This window comes from Eschrichtius robustus, chromosome 3 (genome assembly GCF_028021215.1).
Source record: "Eschrichtius robustus isolate mEscRob2 chromosome 3, mEscRob2.pri, whole genome shotgun sequence".
NCBI lineage: Eukaryota > Metazoa > Chordata > Mammalia > Artiodactyla > Eschrichtiidae > Eschrichtius > Eschrichtius robustus.
The window spans coordinates 189238372-189264936 of record NC_090826.1 but is presented as its reverse complement, the minus strand read 5'-3'; the positions used below and the strand labels follow the sequence as shown (position 1 = coordinate 189264936).

Here is a 26565-nt window from a genome sequence, read left to right as displayed (position 1 = left end):
CTCTCTTGTTGCGGAGCACAGGCTCCAGACGCGCAGGCTCAGGAGTTGTGGCTCACGGGCCCAGTTGCTCCGCGGCATGTGGGATCTTCCCAGACCTGGGCTCGAACCCGTGTCCCCTACATTGGCAGGCAGATTCTCAACCACTGCGCCACCAGGGAAGCCAGTATAAGGAATTTTCTTACCTGTTGACTTTGAATTAATAGAAATTCTCAGCTCCACTACAAGAAACTAAGGAATCCTTTCTGTCAGCTCTGGTGAATGAAGAAATGGATTGGGTCCTTGGGGTTGGTTATGGGTTGAATTCAGTACATTTATTGATATGTCAGTAAGTGCCAGGAATTGTGTTAAGGTTCTGCAGTTTACAACTTTGACTTAAAGGAACTCATAGTCTGCTGGTGAGAAAGATCAGTAATTAGATTATATAGTAGGATGTGTGCAAGTAATGGAAATTGTATATAGAATGATTGAAGATATTAGGGTTGGGGGGATATGGAGGTGGGTGGAGTATGGGGAGAGGGGGCTGCCTGGGGGTATCTGGGAAGGCATTGGGTTAGGCCAGGGTTAGGGAGGAAATAGGAGTGTAGAATGAGAATGAGGATCGTGAGAACTCTCAGAAACACCAGCATTTAAGGAATAAAGAGGATCTAGTTGGAGGCCGCAGGAAATGTGCTGGGAAGCCAAGGAGAGAAAAAGCTGGTTTGTTGAGCCTGTGTTTCAGACTTACATGACTTCTTGGTGATGATTTTCTTAAGTCTCAACTGTAGACACAGCTGTAAAATCCTCTATTTAAAATCTGGGAAAGTAGATAATAGAAGAGTTTTTATAGTGTGTCCCATTGATACCAGGCAGCCATTCAAATGAGGACCAGTTTTATCAGGCTGGAACTTCCTCATATTTTAGGTTAAAGTGGGTCATCTTTTAAATCAAATTATTATTATTTTTGGCCGTGCCGCATGGCTTGCAGGATCTTAGTTCCCCCACCAGGGATCGAACCTGGGCCCTGGCAGCGAATGTGCTGAGTCCTAACTACTGGACCTCCAGGGGATTCCCCAAATTGATTATTAAATGTGGCAATAAATGTGAAAGAAATAAGATAGTGCTCTCTCTAAAACAATAACACTGAGATACATTATAAATTTATTTTAAGAGTTTTGGACATGAGATTTATTTATCTACTATCCTAAATTGAGCTTGCCTGTGTAATAGTACACCCTTTTATCTTTCATACAGGAGATCTAGCCTTGAAGCATGGTCAGAATTAGAGTATACTGAATAGACTATCAGGTTGTACTTGTGTAAATATTAGATGATCGGCAGTGGGATAAACAGAGCAGCTTCCTAGCAATTCCAGTTCAGGTTCGAGCTTCAATCTTTTACTTCAGATACGGCTATTAGGGATCACATGTGTTGTAAAATTATTTCCACTTTTATTGCTAGACGTATAGTTAATATGTCTTAATTGCAGCAGGACTGAAGAGCTGTTAAACATTTGCTTTTAGTGAAATGTGTGGCTTACTATTTGCTCTTTTTTTGTTTGTTTTTTTAGTGCAGTTGCAAATGTTTCTTGAGATGGAACATCAAAGAAAACAAAGATTTACCCTTTAGTACTTCTCTGAGGCTCAGGCTGATTTTTAGTGTCACTACTGTCCCTTTCCTGACTTTGATTTTGAATCTCCAGGAGTGACCACCAGTTTGTAAAGTACTAAAGGTGTAGAGCAGCAAGTGTTTACAGATCTAATGAGGCCTTAAAGTTAGGGTGTGGGATGTTTAACTTTCCCTGCCCTTGGTGCCCAGGTAGGTTTGGGTGTTGCTGAGTGAAGGTTGAGGGGGCAGAGTTCAACCTCGTTCCTAAACCCCTTCCCCGACAAATCATTTTTTAAAAAAATATTTATTTATTTATTTTTGGCTGCATTGGGTCTTTGTTGCTGTGCGCGGGCTTTCTCTAGTCATGGCGAGCGGGGGCTACTCTTTGTTGCAGTGCGCAGGCTTCTCGTTGCGGTGGCTTCTCTTGTTGTGGGGCACGGGCTCTAGGCATGTAGCCTTCAGTAGCTGTGGCATGTGGGCTCAGTAGTTGTGGCTCATGGGCTCTAGAGCACAGGTTCAGTAGTTGGGGCGCACGGGCTTAGTTGTTTCGTGGCATGTAGGATCTTCCCGGACCAGGGCTCAAACCCATGTTCCCTACATTGGCAGGCAGATTCTTAACCACTGCGCCACCAGGGAAGCCTGACAAATCATTTTTTGAACCTTTCTGAAGTATGTAATCTTCTCTTAACTTTAGCAGTCTCAGTTTTCTGCCAGAAAACTGCCTTTTCCTCACTGGGATCCTAGGTATGAAAGAAAACAATCAAAACTACTTACTAAGTAATTTCCTTGCAGGGGGGAACCGTGGCACTGTAGCTACTTGATAGTAATATGGTTTGGTGTAGGCATATTGAAGTAACGTTTGCACCAGTTACAATTGCTGTAAGGGAGAGGGATCTGAAATTTCTCCTGGACTCATTCAGTGACCATAAGATGTCTGTGAATGACCTGAAATGTATAATGCTTTCCTGTTAACTTTTCATGATTGGCCATCATGTTGTCAACCCATTTAAGTGGAAGATGATTTGTTCTAGGGATTTAGCTTTCTTAGGATCCTTCCTTGTGAATTTTATAATTTTTTAAAAAAATAAATTTATTTATTTATTTATTTGGCTGCATTGGGTCTTCGTTGCTGCTCGCGGGCTTTCTCTTGTTGTGGCGAGCAGGGGCTACTCTTCGTTGTGGTGCGTGGGCTTCTCATTGCGGTGGCTTCTCTTGTTGCAGGGCACGGGCTCTAGGAGCGCGGTCTTCAGTAGTTGTGGCACGAGGGCTCAGTAGTTGTGGCTCGCAGGCTCTAGAGCGCAGGCTCAGTAGTTGCGGCGCACTGGCTTAGTTGCTCTGTGGCATGTGGGATCTTCCTGGCCCAGGGCTTGAACCCTGTGTCCCCTGCATTGGCAGGTGGATTTTTTAACCACTGCGCCACTAGGGAAGCCCCCTCTGTGAATTTAAAAGGATACTTCCATTATAGGCTTGATGAGATTTTTGGGATATGCCAAAAATCTGTATGAATCACTCCAGGTAACTTTGGTAGTTATCTGTTAAGGACATTTTGGAAGAGTAAGATGGCCTCCATGTGATCTAGTTATTCCCTCTTACTGTTTATAAACCAGATTGTACTTAGCTTGTTCCTACAGAGGGGCCTGGGAGGAAACTATTTCTTTGAGGTTTGAGAAGCAGTATCAATGGGAGGACTGTTTTATATCAATATTTTCATGTGGCTTTAACAATAATAAATTTAAGTCATTTAGAGGCCGTATAAATACAGATTATCATTTCCAAGTTTTATTAAAAGTGGTGGAAAAGGAACTTATTGGGACTAATGCTAAATAAGTAAACACCATGACATGCCTCTATGTATTTATTTATTTTTGGCTGCGCTGGGTCATAGTTGCGGCACGCGGGATCTTTCGTTGCAGCATGTGGGTTTAATTGCCCCACAGCATGTGGGGGTCTTAGTTCCCCAACCAGGGATCGAACCCGCATCCTTTGCATTGGAAGACGGATTCTTAACCACTGGACCACCAGGGAAGTCCCAACATGTCTCTTTTTTACTGGTGTATTTTCATTTACTAATAGATGGTCCATAGAAACAATGCTTTGCCTTCCCAAATACTTAATATTCAGAAATTAAAACATTCTTTTAAACGAAGTTGTGTAAAACTGCGAACTGGCTCTTACCAAGCCCCATCTATAGGAGGAACATTTAACAAATGTTCTTATTCCTTGGTACTTATTATCTTAGTGCAACTATCAAAAGTCCGTGTATGTTTGCAAATGATTGCATTGGTATTTTCAGGTTCTTTTTGGTGGTAGGACTTTAGGGAAGACTGGGTTGCCATAAAAACGTTGGCATTACACGAACAGGTCAAGAAATCATTGTTAGTGAATGGAGAAAACACTTGAAGGGGCTGCTTTTAAAATCTGTGTGGACAGAGTTCTCTGGAGGGGCAGATTGGGTGGGGAACCCTGTAGGGATCTGTTAGGGCAGTTGTTTCCAAGGTTTGGGCTGAGGACTCTTGGGAGAGTTCACAGGACCTTTTCAGCAGGTCCGCGGGAACTTCCTCTTTTCAACTAAATGTTTATCTGTGACCAGCTTCTCTTCATATATTTTAACCAAAACAACATATACAACAACTGATTGACAGCAGAAGATATGAAAATCCAGCTTATTTCTATTAAGCCAGACATTAAAGAGATTTGCAAAATAAAACTCTTCTCACCAATTCTTTGCTTATTATTAAATGAATTTGTTTTTTTTAATGTCTTTTAATTTCTAATGCAATAAAAATAAATGGATAGAACCCATCTGAAGTAAAACTCTTTGAGGTCATCAATTTTTAAGAGTTTAAAGGGGACCTAAGGCCAAGAATTTGAGAGCTGCAGTACTTTAAAAAAGGAACTTACTTCTGCAAGGGCTTGACTCAATAGGAGTAAATCTAGGACCTATGGATAAGCAGTTTCTCTTTGTGCTCAACCTTTGAAGAGGATAGTATAACACCAGTAGAGGGTTTGGTAAAAACTTCCCTTATTCACCTATCTGTTGCTTCTGTGAAGTGAAAATCATAAAGTGTTTTCAAAAAGGCAAACGATCAATTTTTCCACATAGCCAGTAACAACTAAACTGTCGAAGTGGGCCTTTTTGGTCTCATTTTGTCAAGTTTAAAATTTTTTATATTAAAGATATGATTGTGTTTCATTTTTTGAGAGCTTTCTGTTGGAATCAGAAGAGTTTGGAACACAAAAGATAAAAATTGATCCAAATGATTTTTTTAATTGACTTTTTTTTTTGAACTGTTGTAGATTTACAGAAAAATTGAGAAGATAGTTGAGTTCCCATATACTCCTCACCTAGTTTCCCCTTTTCTTACCATTCTGCATTTAGTATGACACATTTATTATAATCAGTGAACCGCTGTTGTTATTAACCCAAGTCCATGAACTTACACAGATGAACTCAGGTTTTGCCTAACGTCCTCTTCTGTTCCAGGATCTCATTCAGGACACCACATTGCGTTTGGTTGTCAGGTCTCTTTAGGCTCTTCTTAGCTGTGGCAGTTTCTCAGATTTCTTGGTTTTGATGACCTTGACCGTTTTGAGGAGGACTGACTGGGTATATGGGCAAATTTTTTTTTTTAAAGGGACATTTATTCTTGCAGTCTTTTCTGTTGGCTGTGGAATGATTTGAACACTAAAGCTGTGGGAGTTTTTGTATTACACTTAACTAAAGTAAACCCTGTGCTACAATATGAACCTCGCTTGATACAGTTGCCCGTATCTAAATAAGGAGCATGATGTGTTTTTACTAAAACATTGTTCTCTTTGTTTCCAAATTCTTGTCACCAGGTTTTCTTCATTGGCAGATTTTTAGCAGAGCTTTTTTGATTTTATATTTTTTAATCTTTAGCTTTATAAAGACATTTAAAATTAATTTTCCTAATTAGACTTTTTACTTGTTCAGTAACATTTATTGAACATCCATAGCACTGTTCTATGAAGGTAGTTTTCATTTTAAATTCTTCCTTAATAACCATTTTTACACTTCTCTATATATAGGCAGAACACGCCATCATTCATAAAAGGCAATTTCAGGCAGGCACCTGCAATCACTGTGATCATGTTGATTTCTTTTTTCCTGTAACTGCGGTATGTAAAATGTGACCCTGAATGGAGCTGAAACAAGCTTCCTAGAAGGTATAGATATTTTGTTTATAATGAATAACATTGGAAAGTAACGGAAATAACCTAAATGTCCAATACTAAGAAATTTTTAAAGTATCAATACAATGAAATGTTAATGTTCCCAGTATAGTAATAAGTAAAAGGCAATATAATTTTTTTTTGGTTTGAAATTGTGAAGATAAGCATTTTGGAAAAAATACTGGAAGGACGTGTAACAAAATGTAGCAGGTTTTTCTCTGCGATTTTGGCTCATTTTTTCTTCTTTATATGTTTTTTCTGAAATTTCAGTAATAAGCATTAATTTTGTATTAGGAAAAAAGTATTTTAGACCCATTCTATTGCTTAGTCTTTGTCCCATAAGAGAGTATGCAGTTAGGAAGTTTTATGTAGTGGACATACAGGAAATGGCTTGGTCAATATAAAATACTGATATGGGACGGTATGTAGGCTTGCCCACTAGAGTGTTGTTTTCTGTGTCACGGAAGCTGAATTCCATTGCCACCCTCGCAGCTCCTCTCTTGGCAGATCCATTGTTAACTGCCTCTACCCTTGAATTAATAAACCGAAGACAATCTTACAGGAAGCTCTCTCTCTTTCTTCTTTTTTTTTCCTTTTTTTTTTGGCCACACCATGCGGCATGTGGGATCTTATTTCCCTGACCAGGGATTGAACCTGGGCGTAGAGTCCTAACCACTGGACCTCCAGGGAATTCCCTAGGAAGCTCTTTAAGCACGGAGATCTGACAGTACATTCTCTTGACTTTAAAAAGCAAGATGCATGTATCTCAATGCTGGAAAAAGAATACAGCAAAAAAATAGATTAATGGACCTTGAGTAGTATATATTAATGAATTCTATCTTATACAAATTTATAATGAAGATTAGAGAATCAAAACCACTGTGTTAAACATAACCAATCAAAAACAAAAACAAGGTTGCAGTAGGCTTCCTGGAAACTACAAAGCTTTGCAACATGAACATTCCCTAATCATTATCTTTTCTTTCTTTCTTTTTTTTTTTTTTACCATTTACTTTGTAAATGCCAGGCACCTGTCTAAAGGCTTTGCCGCTATTATTTTATTTAAGCCTCCTGGTTTCCCCTTTTTACATGTACCTAAGGCACAGGGAGATTAACCTAGTTCCAACCCACACAGTAGAGTCAGGATTTGAACCCAGGCAGTGTGACTGAGAGCCTGACCTCTTTAACGTCTGTTCTACTGTACAGGAGGTGGTAAAGGGCACCACTGTGCCTTAAAACTCAGCACTGAAGAAATGACAGATGAGGATGACACAGGGGAGCCCTTTTTTGTTTTTGCTTTTAATTTTATATAAGCTTATTCTGACTTTATTGAGTTAAATGTATAAAATAGCAATGTATACACAGAGAGATTTAATACATAATATATCTAATTATCTTTAAAAAGTCAGGATGCAAGTTAAAACAAAAAGTTCTTTTCTCTCCCAAATATACTGTTATTTTTTTTTTAATGTTGCTTTCTTCTTTTTTTTTTAAAGGGAACTTTATTATATATTTATTTATTTTTGGCTGCATTGGGTCTTTGTTGCTGTGCGCGGGCTTTCTTCAGTTGCGGTGAGCGGGGGCTACTCTTCCTTGAGGTGCGCGGGCTTCTCATTGTGGTGGCTTCTTGTCGCGGAGCACGGGCTCTAGGCGCGTGGGCTTCAGTAGTTCTGGAGTGCAGGCTTTGGTAGTTGTGGCGTGCGGGCTTGCAGGCTCTTGAGCACAGGCTCAGTAGTTGTGGCTCACGGGCTTAGTTGCTCCCCGGCATGTGGGATCTTCCCAGACCAGGGCTTGAACCCTTGTCCCCTGCATTGGCAGGCTGATTCTTAACCACTGTGCTACCAGGGAAGCCCTCTTCTTTTTTAAAGGTTATACTCCATTTATAGTTATTATAAAATATTTGCTTTATTTAGGGGAACTCTTTAACCTGTGTTGAAATTGCTATGATGAAAAGTGCTGGTTGGCCGCTAGATGCTAACTAGAGTTAGGCTGAAAGGATGGGGTCCTTAAAGGTAAACTTCAGAGGTCAGTTGCTCCTTGAAAGTTGAGGTTGCATTCACTTCTTGCTAGAGGAAAATTACATTTCAGTGGTCAGAACTTAATGTCATGTAATACTTGTTATTTTTGCTTTATAATAAAACAAACTTTACATTTGTAATTTCAGTTCTTACCATAGTCCTGAAAGTAGCTATTGTTCGTACTTTCCAGATGGAAAAGTTGAGATTCCTGAAGTGTGGTGGTAAGAGAATCGAATCGCAAATTCTGGTCTTCTGCCTTCAGTGCGTTGCTCTTTTTTTTTTTTGGTCCTATACTAATCGTCTGCTTACATTCTGAGGAACAAGTGTCTTATCCATTATTATTATGCTTGGTTAAGTAAAAAGAGAAGGGATTGAAAGAAAGTGGGTTGGGGTAGTAAGATAAGAACTTGAAGGTGCAAAATTTTTAAAGGAAAGCCAGACATATTCTCAGGACCTTTGTTTGGTTACAGACCCCTTTGAGACCCTGGTGAAAGCTGTGAGCCTTCCCAGAAAAATCCACATACACTCAATTCTATTTACAATTTAAATACCTAGGCTTTAGGGTATAAAAGTGTGGTTCCATAGTCTAAAAAGGAAATCCTCAAAGTGTTTTTACTAGTGGCTCACTAAGGACCGGAGATCTTAAACAGGCTTTGAACAAATTGGTGGCTAATTAAAGCTGCTTGGGGCCAAGTCTGCCCAGAGGGAAGTAAGAAGCAAGGGAGAAGCAGCAGCACTAGCATTTTATTTACCTTGGGAAGACTTTGAATGAAGCCTTTTGTATTACAAAGCTTTCCTGATAGACACCTATCAGTGTCGTCATGAGTGGCATAGGATGCCTGAGGGGTTCATAAATAGTAAGTCTGTTCTTACAGTTTATAAGTGGGAATTTATAATGATTATGCTGTGCCTTGTACTACCTCTTCCATTTGTGCAGGTGTCTTAAGGATATGTTACTGACAAACCATTTAATTGATGAGAAAGTAGTCTTTTAAATTGTATTTCATATATGTGTTACTGAAATCTTTATTAAGGTTGATAAATCTTAAGCTCAACAGAAAGCTTTTCTAACTTGCCTTAAAATACTAAGATAAATTCTTTGTTTGGATCCTTAAAAGTTGCACCGAAGTTCTGTGGTAATGTTGATAACATAGAAACTGTAAGAACCTGTGTTTACAACACTGAGTTTACCTCTGCTGGCATTGGATTAAAATCCTGTGAGTGCATTTATTCAGTGATGACTGGGTTTGATAGAATATACGCAATTAGAAAAATGCCTTCGTTCTTAATTCATGTTGTTATTTGTAAACTAACCAGAATGTGCTTTTGACACTGTTTTTTAATTGGTTTTGCCTGCAGGGAATCAGAGAACTGACCTGTAAGCTCTGTAGAGGGTGTACTTTCTTGTTTTGCTGATCGTTAGGTCTTAAAATGATGGCAGCCTCTAGAAAGATTAAAACAGTATTCCAGTATGTTAAGTATGTGGGTGCTAACAGTGGATCATTTACAGAGTGAATTTTCATCGTGTTTTTGAAAAATCATTAGCATTCGATGAAAGTTATTTTCATACTGGTCAATTTTATAATTTCAAACATTTCTCTTAGTTAAATGTGCTGTAAGTTATTTTTGCTTGGTTAGTGCTAGGACTAAGGAAAATGTTTACCTGGTGTTTCTCAGGCCTCTCTGAGGGTTTTTAAGCGTCAATGGCCTACTTAACTGCTTTCCCAAGGAATATATTTTTTAATGCTCAGGAAAATAATTGAGCTTTTAAATAATATAGCTGTACTTTTATTTTAAAAGGGTTAAAATAAAACCATTTTAAAGTTTTTAAAGGAAATTAAGATGAATTTCAGCAGGGAATTTACATGGAACTCCTTGCAATCTATTATCTTGTTTGTATGGAAATGCTGTTTTTAAAAAAATAATAATAATAATTTTTGGCTGCATTGGGTCTTCGTTGCTGAGCGTGGGCTTTCTCTAGTTGAGGTGAGCAGGGGCTTCATTGCGGTGCGCGGGCTTCTCACTGCGGTGGCTTCTCTTGTTGTGGAGCGTGGGCTCTAGGTGTGTGGGCTTCAGGAGTTGTGGCATGCGGGCTCAGTAGTTGTGGCTCGTGGGCTCTAACGCGCAGGCTCAGTAGTTGTGGTGCACGGGCTTAGTTGCTCCACAGCACGTGGGATCTTCCTGGACCAGGGCTCGAGCGCATGTCCCCTGCATTGGCAAGCGGATTCTTAACTTGTGCGCCACCAGGGAAGCCCTGGAAATGCTATTTTTATGTTAGAAAAAAAATGATTTTATGAACCATTTTATTGGTAGAGGCTAAAAGTTTTGGTTAGATTACATGATATCCCTTTTAGATACTTAAGTGTCAAAGCAAAAATTATCACATTTCTAAATGGAGATTTTCATTATTTATTTGACTACTTAATTTGAGGATTATATTCCTGTTGGAAATTTTTCACTTCTTAGAGGCTTTAATATGGTCTCTTTCCTTCTCTGATGGCTTTTTTTTGAATTAAAAATCTTTTTATTGAAATTAGTTGATATACAATGTTGTGTAAATGGCTTTTTTCCACATGTAAAAGTCATGGCCCAGTGAGGCCAGACTTTGCCAAGGATATCTTTGTTCTAATATGACAGTGAGCATTGCAAATAATATGTAATTCTTTTATTGGGGTAGAGCTTTACAGCTGACAAAGTCTCAAAACCGAATGACATTTATCCCATTTTCTCTCATTCTTTGTAACCAGAGGAGGAGACAGAATTTGCAGTGATCTGTGTTTGATGAAGGAATGATCTACTGACACAGTTTTAGTTTTAAACATATTATACCCACTGTGTGAACTTCCTTAGTGACAGATACATAGTGTTTTCCCTTTGATGTTTGATTTTTAGGATTTATTTTATTTGAAAAAGGGTTCAGGCTAAAAAAAGTATAAATTAAATAACATACATACATACAAAGACACAGCTCACCTTAATTTATAAAACTTTAATATGTAGACTTAAGATGAAATTAATTTTTGTATCGTGTTTTGGGAATAGAAGGCATATTTGATTCATTGGAGGATATCATTATACGTTACTCATAAATCTTAATCTATAAAAATTGCAGGTCATTTGGACAGTATGTTAATCATTTACTTGTATATTCTGACACATTGTCTTTGATATATTTTTGGTCTAACCTTCAACCCAGATCAATTCATTTCAGAAAGCCTACAGCTTTTTTTTTTTTTCTTTTTATGGCTGTGTTGGGTCTTCGTTTCTGTGCGAGGGCTTTCTCTAGTTGTGGCAAGCGGGGTCCACTCTTCATCGCGGTGTGCGGGGCTCTCACTACCGCGGCTTCTCTTGTTGCGGAGCACAGGCTCCAGACGCGCAGGCTCAGTAGTTGTGGCTCACGGGCCTAGTTGCTCCGCGGCATGTGGGATCTTCCCAGACCAGGGCTCGAACCCGTGTCCCCTGCATTGGCAGGCAGACTCTCAACCACTGCGCCACCAGGGAAGCGCTACAGCTTTTATAAAGTATTAGAGAGCAAAGCTCTGAGCAATATCAAGTCTTCCATTAGCCTGCCACAGAATATTAAGAAGCGATGGGATTTCCTTCTGCTACGTGGTATTATGTATAATTAAACACATTGCTTTCTTTATCTTTAGTTATCAAGGTAAACAAAAATCACTGTAATCTTTTTGACCCAAGATGGAGTAGGTAGTATTTTTTTAAGTGTATTAGCAGTACAGTATATCTTTAACTGGCGTTTAAACATTAGCCATAGTTTTTGTTGAAGAGGCTGTATGACAGCATTAGACACTTGAAGTCCTGATCTGTCATTGACTTCTTAAACGGTATTGCCATTTTTTCTTTTTTCTTTTCTTTTTTTTCCTTCCTATTCTTTTTTGGGGTGGTAGTAAAAAGCTTTGTACCAATTTGTAATCTGCTTTTTTCCTTTGAAAAAAAAATTGTAAAATTTACTTTTTAACATAATATTTAATCAGGCATTGCTGGTGGGCATTTTTACTTAAGTGTTTGTATCACGAAAACAAAACCTGTTTTACTTTTAAACTAAAAGCAGTGATAAACTCCAGCAGTATAAATTTGAAATAAAAATAACGTCTTTCTCCCTTTCTATTACAATAGTCTTTAAAATTTACATATGTTAACACAAATTTGCATGTTTTAGTTTTTTACTCATCCACTGTTGGCTATCTTTCCATGTTTAGAACATCTAGATATTCTTTATTACCGCTGCAGAGTATTTTATTGTTATTTACAGATGTACCAACATTTGTATTAACTTGTTCTCTTACTCTAAAATAATTTATTAAATAGGTATTACTTAATGTATTTAATATATTTCCGATTGTATTTAAAATGGGTAAGGAAGCAAAAGAAAAATCACCTATAATCCTACCAAAGACAAACCGCTGTTAACCTTTTTGCTGTCTCTTTCCAGTGTTTTATTTTTCTGTTGCACAGCCTGTTTTTCTTTCTTTCATAAAATATATATAAGGAAAATTTTCAATGTCAATAAATAGAGCTATACAACAGCATGAACTTTTTTGTCTTAAAAAATTATGTTGAAATATTAAAATACTGAATAATATAAAATATACCATTGTAACGATTTTAAGGGTGCATGCAATTCAGTAACATTAAGTACATTCACAGTGTTGTACAATCATCACCACTGTCCGTCTCCAGAACCTTTTCATTATTCCAAACTGAAACTCTGTACCCATTTACACAGCATAATTTTTATGCCTTTAAACTGTTCTCTTATCGTGAACATTTAAGTTGTTTCCAGTTTTCTCCACTTACAGACAACAGTCCATACACACTCTCCTTCCTGTCTATTTTCTCCTGATAGCAGTTCTTCCAAGAACCTGTATCAGTAGATATGTTAAGGGTGATTCTTAAAATTGGTTTTGGATGTCAGTTTTTTTCTGTTCCCCCCACAGAAGAACTTATCCTCAATTTTATAATAAAAGTTAATGTAACTGGGTTACGTATATTAAAATACAGTTTGTAGATAATTGGACATTAATATAGCTATTTTGTAGGAGGAGAGATACTTATGGAATAGAGGAGTCAAAGTCTTTTTTTGCCTGAGTTGATGATTTTTCAACGGCAGTTGAGGCTCAGTGACGTTGCTGGTTGGAGGGGTGCTAGGCGGGGTGTGTACAGGATGTATCATTTGGAGAAGGGTCATCATACATATTCTGCTGTTCTGGTGGAAAAAGAGTTAAGAAACTACTGCCCTGTGTTCTGTTTGACTCATTAGAGATAACATGCTTTACTTAACCAGGGTTTTAACTTTAAAACCATTTTTTAAATGTCAGAATTATAAATTTTTCTAATGAAAACCTTTGCTTCTCCACTAGGATTGGCAGCCACCATTTGCATGTGATGTTGACAAACTTCATTTTACCCCACGTATCCAGAGGCTGAATGAATTGGAGGTAATGTCTTAACTACTATACTGGTTGCCTGTATTCCAGCGGGGGCTTCTTTGAAAGAGGCTGTGTCACAAATCTAGTGGTTTCAGTGAAGCTAAAACATGGCTAGTAACTGATAATCATGGTAAAACAAATGGTGATAAACCTTTGCAGCTAACCCAGTTTCATTAAAAACACTGATTTTTGTCAATAATTGCCAGCCTATTAATTAATAAATGCATTTAAATCCTTCTCAATCTAGGTGACAACCAATAGAGTTTAGGTTTTGAAAGGCTTTCAGAACCATTTAATGGAAAAGATTCTCCAGCTCTGATATTCTTCCAAAATACATGTCTTCAGTTAGATTTAATAACACACTTTACTTTCCCTGGGAGGAGTGAATAGCACAGGGGATTCTCTAGAGAAGAGGTAGTATTTCTTCTTTAGTCTTTGGGTGACTTAAGCCCTAAAGTGCTGGGTGAATAAGGCTTGGGTGTTGATAGCATAGAGGTTCATTGTTTATATGAATGTTTCGCTAATCTGATTTTCATATTGAACCATGTTTTGTTTTTCTATACTAAACCAAACATTCTTAACTTAAATGGCACATATGTCCACTGGAGTTCTGTGGGCATTGGCAGTAGTAGCATCTAGTGTATGTATTTTCAAGTATTTCAATGTATTTTCATGTCGAGCTTGAAAGATAGGGAGATGGGTATTAACTTTGACGTGGTTGGGAATATCTGAATATTGATCTCAATTTTGGTCTTGTGCAAGATAAAAGTCTTAAGACTGTCTGACTTAATTTCACAATGAGTGGAAAGAAAAATGACAAAATTTTAAAAAATGACTTGTAGGCGACAGTAATAATCTGTCAAGGGAATAACATTTAAGAAAGTTTCTGGTTTTCTGTTATCTTTAAGTTATCAGGACTTTAAAGATAAGTGGTTCTGTTGTAAATCTGCTTTTAGATTTGTTTTTGAGCAAATCAGAAAATTTGTACTCAGAGAGAACAGGACTTCAAAATACCCAAACTGTAAAAGGACGAAAGGGGCATATAGAAGCTTACTTATGATACTCCTTAAATAAAGCACCTCTCAGATCGCCTATTTATGTTACGGGAGGACTTACTGAGTGTGTAACTACTGCTTACCTGGCACATGGTAGGGGCTGGATTAAATTTTTGTTGAGTTAACGTATAATTATTTAACCAGTTTTATTTTGTATATTTTGGGGAAGTTTCCCCTATTGAATTCATAAGTGGTATTGCACTTAAATATTCTAAGAATGAAAATATCACATGCACAGGTAATAGACAGGAGCTTTATAATAAGCTAGGTAAAAGTAAAACTCAGTTCTTTGTCATTTAGGCTCAAACTCGTGTAAAATTAAATTTCTTGGACCAGATTGCAAAGTACTGGGAATTACAGGGAAGTACTCTGAAAATTCCACATGTAGAGAGGAAGATCTTGGACTTGTTTCAGCTTAATAAGGTAAAAGCCTAATGACCATCTTTCTCACTGAATAATTTTTCTGACAGCATGAATTTGATCTTCTTTGCCTTAAAATAAGAAATTTACTGCTTGAAATATGTAAAATAAAATTCTTCATTTAGTTTTCTGATTAATTGGTCTCTGCTTGTCAGGTCTGAAAGCCTTATCTTGTGAAATATTTTGCTGCCACCTGTTTTTTGGTAATTTTTAAACTTTGTAGTGGTCCTCTTAGATATTCCTGTCTGTTTTATTGCAGATAAGACAACAGAGGCTTTCAGTGTCCAAGTTGACCAACTGAAAAGGCTGAGTTATAATTCTATATCTTAAAGTTCATTTCAGTCTAAAGCCTGCATTATTTCCACCAGACATGCTGCCGTTCTTGCTACTCCTCAGTTTACTAGAACCTTTTCTTTATCAGAGATTTCATTGCTAATTTAAATTCTTCCTCATGGAAAGTCTTGGCTGCTTTGGGGAACTGAGAAGTAGCTTTTGGAGGGGTACAAAAAGTTTATGGAATATGCTGTTAAAAGTAGTGTTTTAAATTCCTAGTTTAAAATTAATAATGCATATATATATATTTTACTTGGAAAATGTATTTTTAAAAGATGACCACAGCCAAGAACTAATTTCTTTTGCTGTTTTATTTAACAGTTAGTTGCAGAGGAAGGTGGATTTGCAGTTGTTTGCAAGGATAGAAAATGGACCAAAATTGCCACCAAGATGGGGTTTGCTCCTGGCAAAGCTGTAGGCTCCCATATCAGAGGGCATTATGAGCGAATTCTCAACCCCTACAACTTATTCCTGTCTGGAGACAGTTTGAGGGTGAGTGGGGCTAGCCTTAACCTGTTTTATTTCACTGCTTATTGGCACATGGTCTTTGGGAGGAATGAAAAGGCCTTGATTATGTGTGGAAGACTTGCTTGGAAGACTTTTGTTTTATGGATTTTTCCTCCAATGTTTTAGTTCTGTTTTGAGAGCAACCATACTAAGAAGGTTGTTTTGGAATGAATAAGGTTACAGAGGAAATATTCTTTTGTTATCAAAAACTGAAATCTGTATTAACTTCACTATAGATGTTCCTTTCTTACAGCAGTTGGTTATTACCTATTTGTTACGGCTTATGCTTTTGCATTCACTTACTGTTTAAAGTGTATTCCTGGTTGTCACATGAAAATACAACCTGTGAAATAACTTGCCTGCCTGCTCTCTTTTGCCAGCTGAGGTCTCCAAGGAGATTTTCATAGAATGTTGACATTGGTAGAGAGTAGGGGACTCAGTATTGCTGGACAGCTCATGGAGCCCTCTGCTAATAGTTCCTATGTAACCGTGTTTGTTTCCTTACAAAGGTGGTATTTTTTTTTTTTTTTTTTTTTTTTGGCGGGTGACATTTTGGCAAGTTTTTTTTTCTTTCTTTTTCCTTTTTTTTTTAATTAATTAATTTATTTAGTTATTTTTGGCTGTGTTGGGTCTTTGTTTCTGTGCGAGGGCTTTCTCTAGTTGCGGCGAGTGGGGGCCACTCTTCATCGCGGTGTGCGGGCCTCTCACTATCGCGGCCTCTCTTGTTGCGGGGCACAGGCTCCAAACGCACAGGCTCAGTAGTTGTGGCTCACGGGCCTAGTTGCTCCGCGGCATGTGGGATCTTCCCAGACCAGAGCTCGAACCCGTGTCCCCTGCATTGGCAGGCAGATTCTCAACCACTGCGCCACCAGGGAAGCCCCAAAGGTGGTATTTGCCAAATTATTCAGACACAAACTTTTATTCTAATTAAAAGCAAAACAATATTATAAAAACTTCCCACTTACTTTAGGCCCTGGTAGAAAGCAGAATGTCATAATTGTTTACACTCTTTGAGATATTCTACACTAGAGCAGTGAGCCCTATAATTTTAGGAATTGTTACTGTGCTATAGAGAGGGAGAAAGATCACAACATAGTTTCCGAGGGTAAACCTGCTAATCAAAACTCTGTCTTGATACAGACATATCATCTGGAATGCTTAAATCCTATAGGTTTTCGTAGCATTGTGTTTTTCTTTTCTCTCTCCCTTGATTCCAGGTGGGCTTTCTTTTTAGTCTAGAAAATGTGACTAATCTAATACTCAGAAAGTTGTTTAAAGAAATGTGCACTGTGTGAATGTTTAGTGAACCCATGGATGAAATTGTTTAAAGTGTTGTATATGGAGCCTTTATGTCTCTGTTTTATAGTCAGATCTACATACAGTTGCCCACAATAGATTTTCTCCTTTGAACCTTTTTATCTCGGTGCAGAAGTTAGATGAATAAGGGGAGAGAGAGCGTCTCCCTGCTTTATGGGTTTAGAAACAGCTCGTCTATATACTTAGAGAGGCCCTAAGTTTCATAGTTGAAAAGTGGGTAAGCATTTATACAGTCATAGTCTGAAAGGAACAGGTATTTAACGATACCCTTTACAAACATTACATCTACAACACAGATAAATATCTGTTGACGGGCCTACTGATACATGTTCCTTGTGGAAAGTATAAAAACAAAGGAAAGTATGATGAAAATAAATCCCTCCTAATCCTCTTATCTGCTTTTTCTTTCAAGGCTATTTTTATGCACATATACACAAATTGGAAGTGTTTTCTTTACGTATACAGTATTTTTCCTGCTTAATATGTCACTGTATATTTTTGAAGATACAGGTTTTTGGGGTTTTTTTTTAAATTTATTTATTTTTGGCTGCGTTGGGTCTTCATTGCTGTGCTCAGGCTTTCTCTAGTTGTGGCAAGCTGGGGCTACTCTTCGTTACGGTACTCAGGCTTCTCATTGTGGTGGCTTCTCTTTTGCGGAGCACGGGCTCTAGGCATGCAGGCTTCAGTAGTGACAGCACACAGGCCCAGTAGTTGTGGCTCGCGGGCTCTAGAGCGCAGGCTCAGTAGTTGTGGCGCACGGGCTTAGTTGCTCCACAGCATGTGGGATCTTCCCAGACCAGGGCTCGAACCTGTGTCCCCTGCATTGGCAGGCAGATTCTTAACCACTGTGCCACCAGGGAAGCCTGAAGATACAGATTTTAATGACCCTGTGTCATTCCATTTTAATACCCATAACTTGATTTGATTTCTCCTGTTGCTCAATTCTTCTATTTTTCTGGAATTTTTGAATTTTATTTATTTTTTATACAGCAGGTTCTCATTAGTTACCTATTTTATACATATTAGTGAATATATGTCAATCCTAATCTCCCAGTTCATCCCGCCACCATCACCCCGTCCCGCCACTTTCCCCCCTTGGTGTCCATACGTTTGTTTTCTACATCTGTGTCTCAATTTCTGCCCTGCAAACCAGTTCATCCGTACCATTTTTCTAGGTTCGACATATGTGTGTTAATATACGATATTTGTTTTTCTCTTTCTGACTTACTTCACTCTGTACGACAGTCTCTGGATCCATCCACATCTCTACAAATGACCCAATTTCATTCCTTTTTATGGCTGAGTAATATTCCATTGTATATATGTCCCACATCTTCTTTATCCATTTGTCTGTCAGTGGGCATTTAGGTTGCTTCCATGACCTGGCTATTGTAAATAGTGCTGCAATGAACATTCTTTTTGAATTATGGTTTTCTCTGGGTATATGCCCAGTAGTCGGATTGCTGGGTCGTATGGTAATTCTATTTTTAGTTTTTTAATGACCCTCCATACTGTTCTCCATAGTGGCTGTATCAATTTACATTCCCACAACACTTCAAGAGGGTTCCCTTTTCTCCACACCCTCTCCAGCATTTGTTGTTTGTAGATTTTCTGATGATGCCCATTCTAACTGGTGTGAGGTGATAACCTCATTGTAATTTTGATTTGCATTTCTCTAATAATTAGTGATGTTGAGCAGTTTTTCATGTGCTTCTTGGCCATCTGTATGTCTTCTTTGGAGAAATGTCTATTTAGGTCTCCTGCCCATTTTTGGATTGAGTTGTTTGTTTTTTTAATATTGAGCTGCATAAGCTGTTTATATATTTTGGAGATTAATCCTTTGTCCATTGATTCGTTTGCAAATATTTTCTCCCATTCTGAGGGTTGTCTTTTCGTCTTGTTTGTAGTTTCCTTTGCTGTGCAAAAGCTTTGAAGTTTCATTAGGTCCCATCTGTTTTATTTCCATTTCTCTAGGAAGTGGATCACAAAAGATCTTGCTGTGATTTATGTCAAAGAGTGTTCCTCCTATGTTTTCCTCTAACAGTTTTATAGTGTCCGGTCCTACATTTAGGTCTCTAATCCATTTTGAGTTTATTTTTGTGTATGGTGTTAGGGAGTGTTCTAATTTCATTCTTTTACATGCAGCTGTCCAGTTTTCCCAGCACCACTTATTGAAGAGACTGTTTTTTCTCCATTGTAGATCTTTGCCTCCATTGTCATAGATTAGTTGACTGTAGGTGCATGGGTTTATCTCTGGGCTTTCTATCTTGTTCCATTGATCTATGTTTCTGTTTTTGTGCCAGTACCATATTGTCTTGATTACTATAGCTTTGTAGTATAGTCTGAAGTCAGGGAGTCTGATTCCTCCAGCTCCGTTGTTTTTTTCCCGCAAGACTGCTTTGGCTATTCAGGGTCTTTTGTGTCTCCATACAAATTTTAAGATGATTTGTTCTAGTTCCGTAAAAAATGTCATTGGTAACTTGATAGGGATTGCATTGAATCTGTAGATTGCTTTGGGTAGTATAGTCATTTTCACAATATTGATTCTTCCAATCCAGGAACATGGTATATCTCTCCATCTGTTGGTATCATCTTTAATTTCTTTCATCAGTGTCTTATAGTTTTCTGCATACAGGTCTTTTGTCTCCCTAGGTAGGTTTATTCCTAGGTATTTTATTCTTTTTGTTGCAGTGGTAAATGGGAGTGTTTCCATAATTTCTCTTTCAGATTTTTCATCATTAGTGTATAGGAATGCAAGAGATTTCTGTGCATTAATTTTGTATCCTGCAACTTTACCAAATTCATTGATTAGCTCTAGTAGTTTCCTGGTGGCATCTTTAGGATTCTCTATGTATAGTATCATGTCATCTGCAAACAGTGACAGTTTTACTTCTTCTTTTCCAGTTTGTATTCCTTTTATTTATTTTTCTTCTCTGATTGCCATGGCTAGGACTTCCAAAACTATGTTGAATAATAGTAGTGAGAGTGGATATCCTTGTCTTGTTCCTGATCTTAGAGGAAATGCTTTCAGTTTTTCACCATTGAGAATGATGTTTGCTGTGGGTTTGTCATATATGGCCTTTATTATGTTGAGGTAGGTTCCCTCTATGCCCACTTTCTGGAGAGTTTTTAACATAAATGGGTGTTGAATTTTGTCAAAAGCTTTTTCTGCATCTATTGAGGTGATCATATGGTTTTTTTCTTCAGTTTGTTAATATGATGTATCACATTGATTGATTTGCGTATACTGAAGAATCCTTGCATCCCTGGGATAAATCCCACTCGATCGTGGTGTATGATCCTTTTAATGTGTTGTTGGATTCTGTTTGCTAGTATTTTGTTGAGGATTTTTGCATCTATATTCATCAGTGATATTGGTCTGTAATTTTCTTCTTTTGTAGTGTCTTTGTCTGGTTTTGGTATCAGGGTGATGGTGACCTCACAGAATGAGTTTGGGAGTGTTCCTTCCTCTGCCGTTTTTTGGAAGAGTTTGAGAAGGATGGGTGTTGGCTCTTCTCTAAATGTTTGATGGAATTCACCTGTGAAGCCATCTGGTCCTGGACTTTTGTTTGTTGGAAGATTTTTAATCACAGTTTCAATTTCGTTACTGATTGGTCTGTTCATATTTTCTGTTTCTTCCTGGTTCAGTCTTGAAAGGTTATACCTTTCTAAGAATGTGTCCATTTCTTCCAGGTTGTCCATTTTATTGGCATAGAGTTGCTTGTAGTAGTCTCTTAGGATGCTTTGTATTTCAGTGGTGTCTGTTGTAACTTCTCCTTTTTCATTTCTAATTTTATTGATTTGAGTCCTCTCCCTCTTTTTCTTGATGAGTCTGGCTAATGGTTTATCAATTTATCTTCGCAAAGAACAAGCTTTTAGTTTTATTGATCTTTGCTATTGTTGTCTTTGTTTCTATTTCATTTATTTCTGCTCTGATCTTTATGATTTCTTTCCTTCTGCTAACTTTGGGTTTTGTTTGTTCTTCTTTCTCTAGTTCCTTTAGGTGTAAGGTTAGATTGTTTACTTGAGATTTTTCTTGTTTCTTTAGGTAGGCTTGTATAGCTATAACCTTCCCTCTTAGCACTGCTTTTGCTGCCTCCCATAGGTTTTGGATCGTCGTGTTTTCATTGTCATTTGTCTCTAGGTATTTTTTGATTTCCTCTTTGATTTCTTCAGTGATCTCTTGGTTATTTAGTAACGTATTGTTTAGCCTCCATGTGTTTGTGTTTTTTACGTTTTTTCCCCCTGTAACTGATTTTTTAAAACAATAAATTTCTTTATTTTATTTATTTAATTCTGGCTGCATTGGGTCTTCGTTGCTGGGCATGGGCTTTCTCTAGTTGCAGAGAGCTGGGGCTACTCTACATTGTGGTGCACGGGCTTCTCATTGTGGTGGCTTCTCTTGTTGCAGGGCACAGGCTCTAAGCGTGGGCTTCAGTAGTTGTGGCTCGCAGGCTCAGTAGTTGTGGCTCGCAGGCTCAGTAGTTGTGGCTCGCGGGAGCTAGAGTGCAGGCTCAGTAGTTGTGGCGCACGGGATTAGTTGCTCCGCAGCATGTGGGATCTTCCTGGACCAGGGCTCGAACCCATGTCCCCTGCATTGGCAGGTGGATTCTTAACCACTGTGCCACCAGGGAAACCCCCCTCTAATTGATTTCTAACCTCATAGCATTGTGGTCAGAAAACATGCTTGATATGATTTCAATTTTCTTAAATTTACCGAGGCTTGATTTGTGACCCAAGATGTGATCTGTCCTGGAGAATGTTCCGTATGCACCTGAGAAGAAAGTGTAATCTGCTGTTTTTGGAGGGAATGTCCTATAAATATCAATTAAATCAATCTGGTCTTTTGTGTCATTTAAAGCTTGTGTTTCCTTATTAACTTTCTGTCTGTATGATCTGTCCATTGGTGTAAGTAAGGTGTTAAAAGTCCCCCACTATTATTGTGTTACTGTTGATATCCTCTTTTTTTTAAATTTTTAAATTATTTTTTTTAAATTTATTTATTTATTTATTTATGGCTGTGTTGGGTCTTCGTTGCTGTGCGCAGGCTTTTTCTAGTTGTGGTGGGCAGGGGCTGCTCTTCGTTGAGGTGTGCATGCTTCTCATTGCGGTGGCTTCTCTTGTTGTGGATCACAAGCTCTATGCGTGCGAGCTTCAGTTGTTGTGGCATGTGGCCTCAGTAGTTGTGGCTCACGGGCTCTAGAGTGCAGGCTCAGTAGTTGTGGTGCATGGGCTTAGTTGCTCTGTGGCATGTGGGATCTTCCAGACCAGGGCTCAAACCCGTGTACCCTGTATTGGCAGGTGGTTTCTTAACCACTGTGCCACCGGGGAAGTCCCTCCATTTCCTCTTTTATAGCTGTTGGCAGTTGTCTTATGCATTGATGTGCTCCTATGCTGGGTGCATATATATTTATAATTGTTATATCTTCTTCTTGGATTGATCCCTTGATCATTATGTAGTGTCCCTCCTTGTCTCTTGTAACATTCTTTATTTTAAAGTCTATTTTATCTGATATGAGTATTGCTATTCCACCTTTCTTTTGATTTCCATTTGCATGGAATATCTTTTTCCATCTGCTCACTTTCAGTCCGTATGTGTCCCTAGGTCTGAAGTGGGTCTCTTGTAGACAGCATATATACAGGTCTTGTTTTTGTATCCATTCAGCCAGTCTGTGTCTTTTGGTTGGAGCATTTAATCCATTAACGTTTAAGGTAATTATTGATATGTATGTTCCTGTTACCATTTTCTTAATTGTTATGGGTTTGTTTTTTGTAGGTCCTTTTCTTTTCTTGTGTTTCCCACTTAGAGAAGTTCCTTTAGCATTTGTTGTAGAGCTGGTTTGGTGGTGCTGAATTCTCTTAACTTTTGCTCATCTGTGAAACTTTTGATTTCTCCGTCGAATCTGAATGAGATCCTTGCCAGGTAAAGTAATCTTGGTTGTATGTTCTTCCCTTTCATCACTTTAAATATATCATGTCACTCCCTTCTGGCTTGTATAGTTTCTGCTGAGAAATCAGCTGTTAACCTTATGGGAGTTCCCTTGTATGTTATTTGTCATTTTTTCCTTGTTGCTTTCAATAATTTTTCTTTGCCTTTAATTTTTGTCAGTTTGATTACTATGTGCCTTGGCGTGTTTCTCCTTGGGTTTATCCTGCCTGGGACACTCTGCACTTCCTGGACTTGGGTGGCTATTTCCTTTCCCATGTTAGGGAAGTTTTTGACTCTAATCTCTTCATATGTTTTCTCGGGTCCCTTCTCTCTCTCTTCTCCTTCTGGGACCCCTATAATGCAAATGTTGATGCGTTTAATGTTGTCCCAGAGGTCTCTTAGGCTGTCTTCATTTCTTTTCATTCTTTTTTCTTTATTCTGTTCCACAACAGTGAATTCCACCATTCTGTCTTCCAGGTCATTTATCCGTTCTTCTGCCTCAGTTATTCTGCTATTGATTCTCTAGTGTATTTTTCATTTCAGTTACTGTATTGTTCATCTCTGTTTGTTTGTTTTTTAATTCTTCTAGATGATTGTTCTTTAATTCTTCTAAGTCTTTGTTAAACATTTCTTGCATCTTCTTGATCTTTGCCTGCATTCTTTTTCCAAGGTCCTGGATCATCTTCACTGTCGTTATTCTGAATTCTTTTTCTGGAAGGTTGCCTATCTCCAGTTCATTTGATTGTTTTTCTGGGGTTTTATTAGTTCCTTCATCTGGTAGAAAGTCCTCTGCCTTTTAATTTTGTCCATCTGTCTGTGAATGTCTCCTCTTGCTGAATTCTTTGTGCATAAATTTTTATGCCCATTTCTGATTTTTGAAAATAATTCTTAGAGGAAAGGAGAATTAAAATACATATTTTTAAAAAAGAATGGAAAACAGCAACGAGAAACCACTGCACACCATTAGAATGACCAACATTCAGAACATGACCACACCACATGCTGGCGAAGATGTGGAGCCACAGGAACTTTTTTCCATTGCTGGTGGGGATACAAAATGGAACTGCCACTTTGGAAGACAGTTGGGCAATTTCTCAGAAAACTAATAAACATGCTTTTATCATACAATGCAGCAATCACATTCCTTGGTATTTACCCAAAGGAGTTGCAAACTTATATCCACACAGAAACCTGCATGTGGATATTTGTAGCAGGTTTGTTATTCATAATTGCCAAAAGTTGGAGGTAACCAAGATGTCCTTTAGTAGGCGAATGGATAAACAAATTGTGGTACAGCCAGACGATGGAGGCTAAAAAACAATGAACTGTCAAGTCATGAGAGGACAAGAAGGGACCTTAAGTGCATTTTTTTCTTTTAGGATTTATTTATTATTTATTTATTTGTTTTATTTATTTTTGGCTGCGTTGGGTCTTAGTTGTGGCATGCGGGATCCTTCGTTGTGGTGCGTGGGCTTCCCTCTAGTTGTGGTGTGCAGGTTTTTTTCTCTTCTCTAGTTGTGGCGTGTGGGCTCTAGAGCGCGTGGGCTCTGTAGTTTGTGGCCTGCAGGCTCTAGTTGAGGTGTGTGAGCTCAGGAGTTGCGGCTCATGGTCTTAGTTGCCCTGCAGCATGTGGGATCTTGGTTCCCTGACCACTGATCGAACCCGCATTCCCTGCATTGTAAGGTGGATTCTTTACCACTGGACCACCAGGGAAGTCCCAAGTGCATATTTTTATGAAAGTTAAAGAAGCCAATATGAAAGGACTGCATCTACTGTATGATTCCAACTCAGTGGTATTCTGGAAAAGAAAAAACTATGGAGACAGTAAAAAGATCAGTGGTTGCAAGGGGCTGGGGACAGGAGTGTAAGATGAATAGGCAGAGCACAGAGAATTATTAGGGCAGTGAAAGTACTCTGGATGATCCTCTACCTTTGTCCAAGCTCATAGAATGTACAGCACCAAGAGTGAACCCTGACGTGTGAACTGTGGACTTTGGGTGATGTGTGAATGTAGGTTCATCAGTTGTAGCAAATGTTCTACTACTCTGGTGGGGGATGTTGATGATGGGAGAGGCTGTGCATGTGTGGGGGCAGCTGGTGTATGGTAAATCTAGGTACCTTCCTCTCAACTAGGCTGTAAACCTAAAACTGCTCTTAAGAAATAAACCCGTAATAAAGGGGGCAGGGGGAGAGTGCACAATGAAGGAACTGTTGCAAAAGGGTAAACTCAAGCCTAAAGTAAGTTTCGGGAAACTTGAGAGAAGTTGAGTGGTGATGTGCTGGATAACGGGACAGAGGCCTCAGTCTTGTATCCCTGTGTTTTCTAAATGTCTTAAGGGATTGCTCTCCCCCTGTAGGATGATGTCATTACGGTGTGATGATACAAATCACCTCTAAATCCCAGTTTCTCAAACAAAGGTTTAAGAGTTGGCATGCGATAGCATTAAATATAAAACAAACACATCAAGTGTATGTTTTGAATCCTGGTTTGAAACAAAATAATCTCTTCATATATATTCTAAAGAGCTTCTGAGCTTGATTTTATCTTAGTTCTTCAAAGTCCTTATACAGCCAAGCAGACCATGGATTACAGAACCATTTAGACTAGTGGGAGATGAGAACCACATATATTACATCTGAATTTCTGACCATCCACTTAATAAAATGTCTGTGATTCAGCTCACTTCATATCTCCACAATCACACATACTTTCAGGTCTCGATAGAAAGTTTATATAATACATAAAGGAGGTTAATTTAGATGGGGGACAGGTTTTATTCCCATCTGCATGTTTTCATTGAACATACTCTAAACGCTCAATTGAGGACTTGTTATGGAATGGACAGTGATATTCCATACTAGTTGAGTTGATGTTTCTAGATCAGATCAGTGTGTAGGTTTAATTAGAAGAAGCAGAATATTTAATATTATAGGTTGTGCTCCCAGTGGTAGATTTGTTACTTGTTTAGAGTATCAAGAAATCTACTCTAGTATTTTTGTAATAGTACATATTACTTAAATGTCAGAAATAGATTGTGTTAGATGGTTGCTCTGTATTTTCTTTTGTCCTCCCCATTCTCTGGATTCTTTCTGCAAATGTCAGGAGGAAGGAGCCAGTCATGTTAGTGACACTGCATGGTTGTAATGGTGCTCGCAGAGCCAAGAGTTGTAGAAGGTTATAATTTCAGTGTATCTTATTACAAGTATGGATGATACAGTAGACCTTCAGTGGTTACATTTTGGAGCCTGCTTTTAAAAATGCTTCCTGTGGCATTTGTTAGGACCTCTTATAAAGGAGTGGTATTTACTTGAAATTCATATTAGATTCAGTGGTAATATTTTGTTGTCACTGTGTTTTGTTGTATTGGCATTAAATACTGTTTTTCGGTGAGCTTAGAATCAAACTAAAAAGAAAAATCAAAGCAAGAAGAGATTCTTCTGTGATCAGAACCGAAGTTATTGCTGTGGGCTATCTATTAACCTTTGCCTTGTGAGTTAGACTTTGTAGGAATATATTGAAGAAAAGGAAAGCTTTAATAAGGGATAATAGTCACGTGGTCTGTTTTCTCAATTCAAATGATACCTTTTTGATAATAGAAGGTTGCTAATTATGTTTAAACCTACAGGATTGTAAAATTTAGAAAACTTACTGGATTCCATATTTTATCACTGTAAACATTTTTAAAATGAGATATTCTGATTATGGAAAGCTATTTGGGGAACATACAGGGGGCCTTTCTAGCAGTTTGGGCCTTCACTTA

At 38.2% G+C, this 26565-nt stretch overlaps 1 protein-coding gene across 1 annotated transcript in view; it reads left to right on the top strand.

Moving 5' to 3' along the window:
• Window positions 1-26565, top strand: part of KDM5B (lysine demethylase 5B) — a 72366-nt gene that overhangs the window by 11178 nt on the left and 34623 nt on the right. The window contains exons 2-4 of the mRNA XM_068541921.1: window positions 13175-13252; window positions 14599-14721; window positions 15373-15543. Coding sequence (XP_068398022.1) covers window positions 13175-13252; window positions 14599-14721; window positions 15373-15543 — 372 coding nt within the window. The remainder of the gene's footprint in view (window positions 1-13174; window positions 13253-14598; window positions 14722-15372; window positions 15544-26565) is intronic.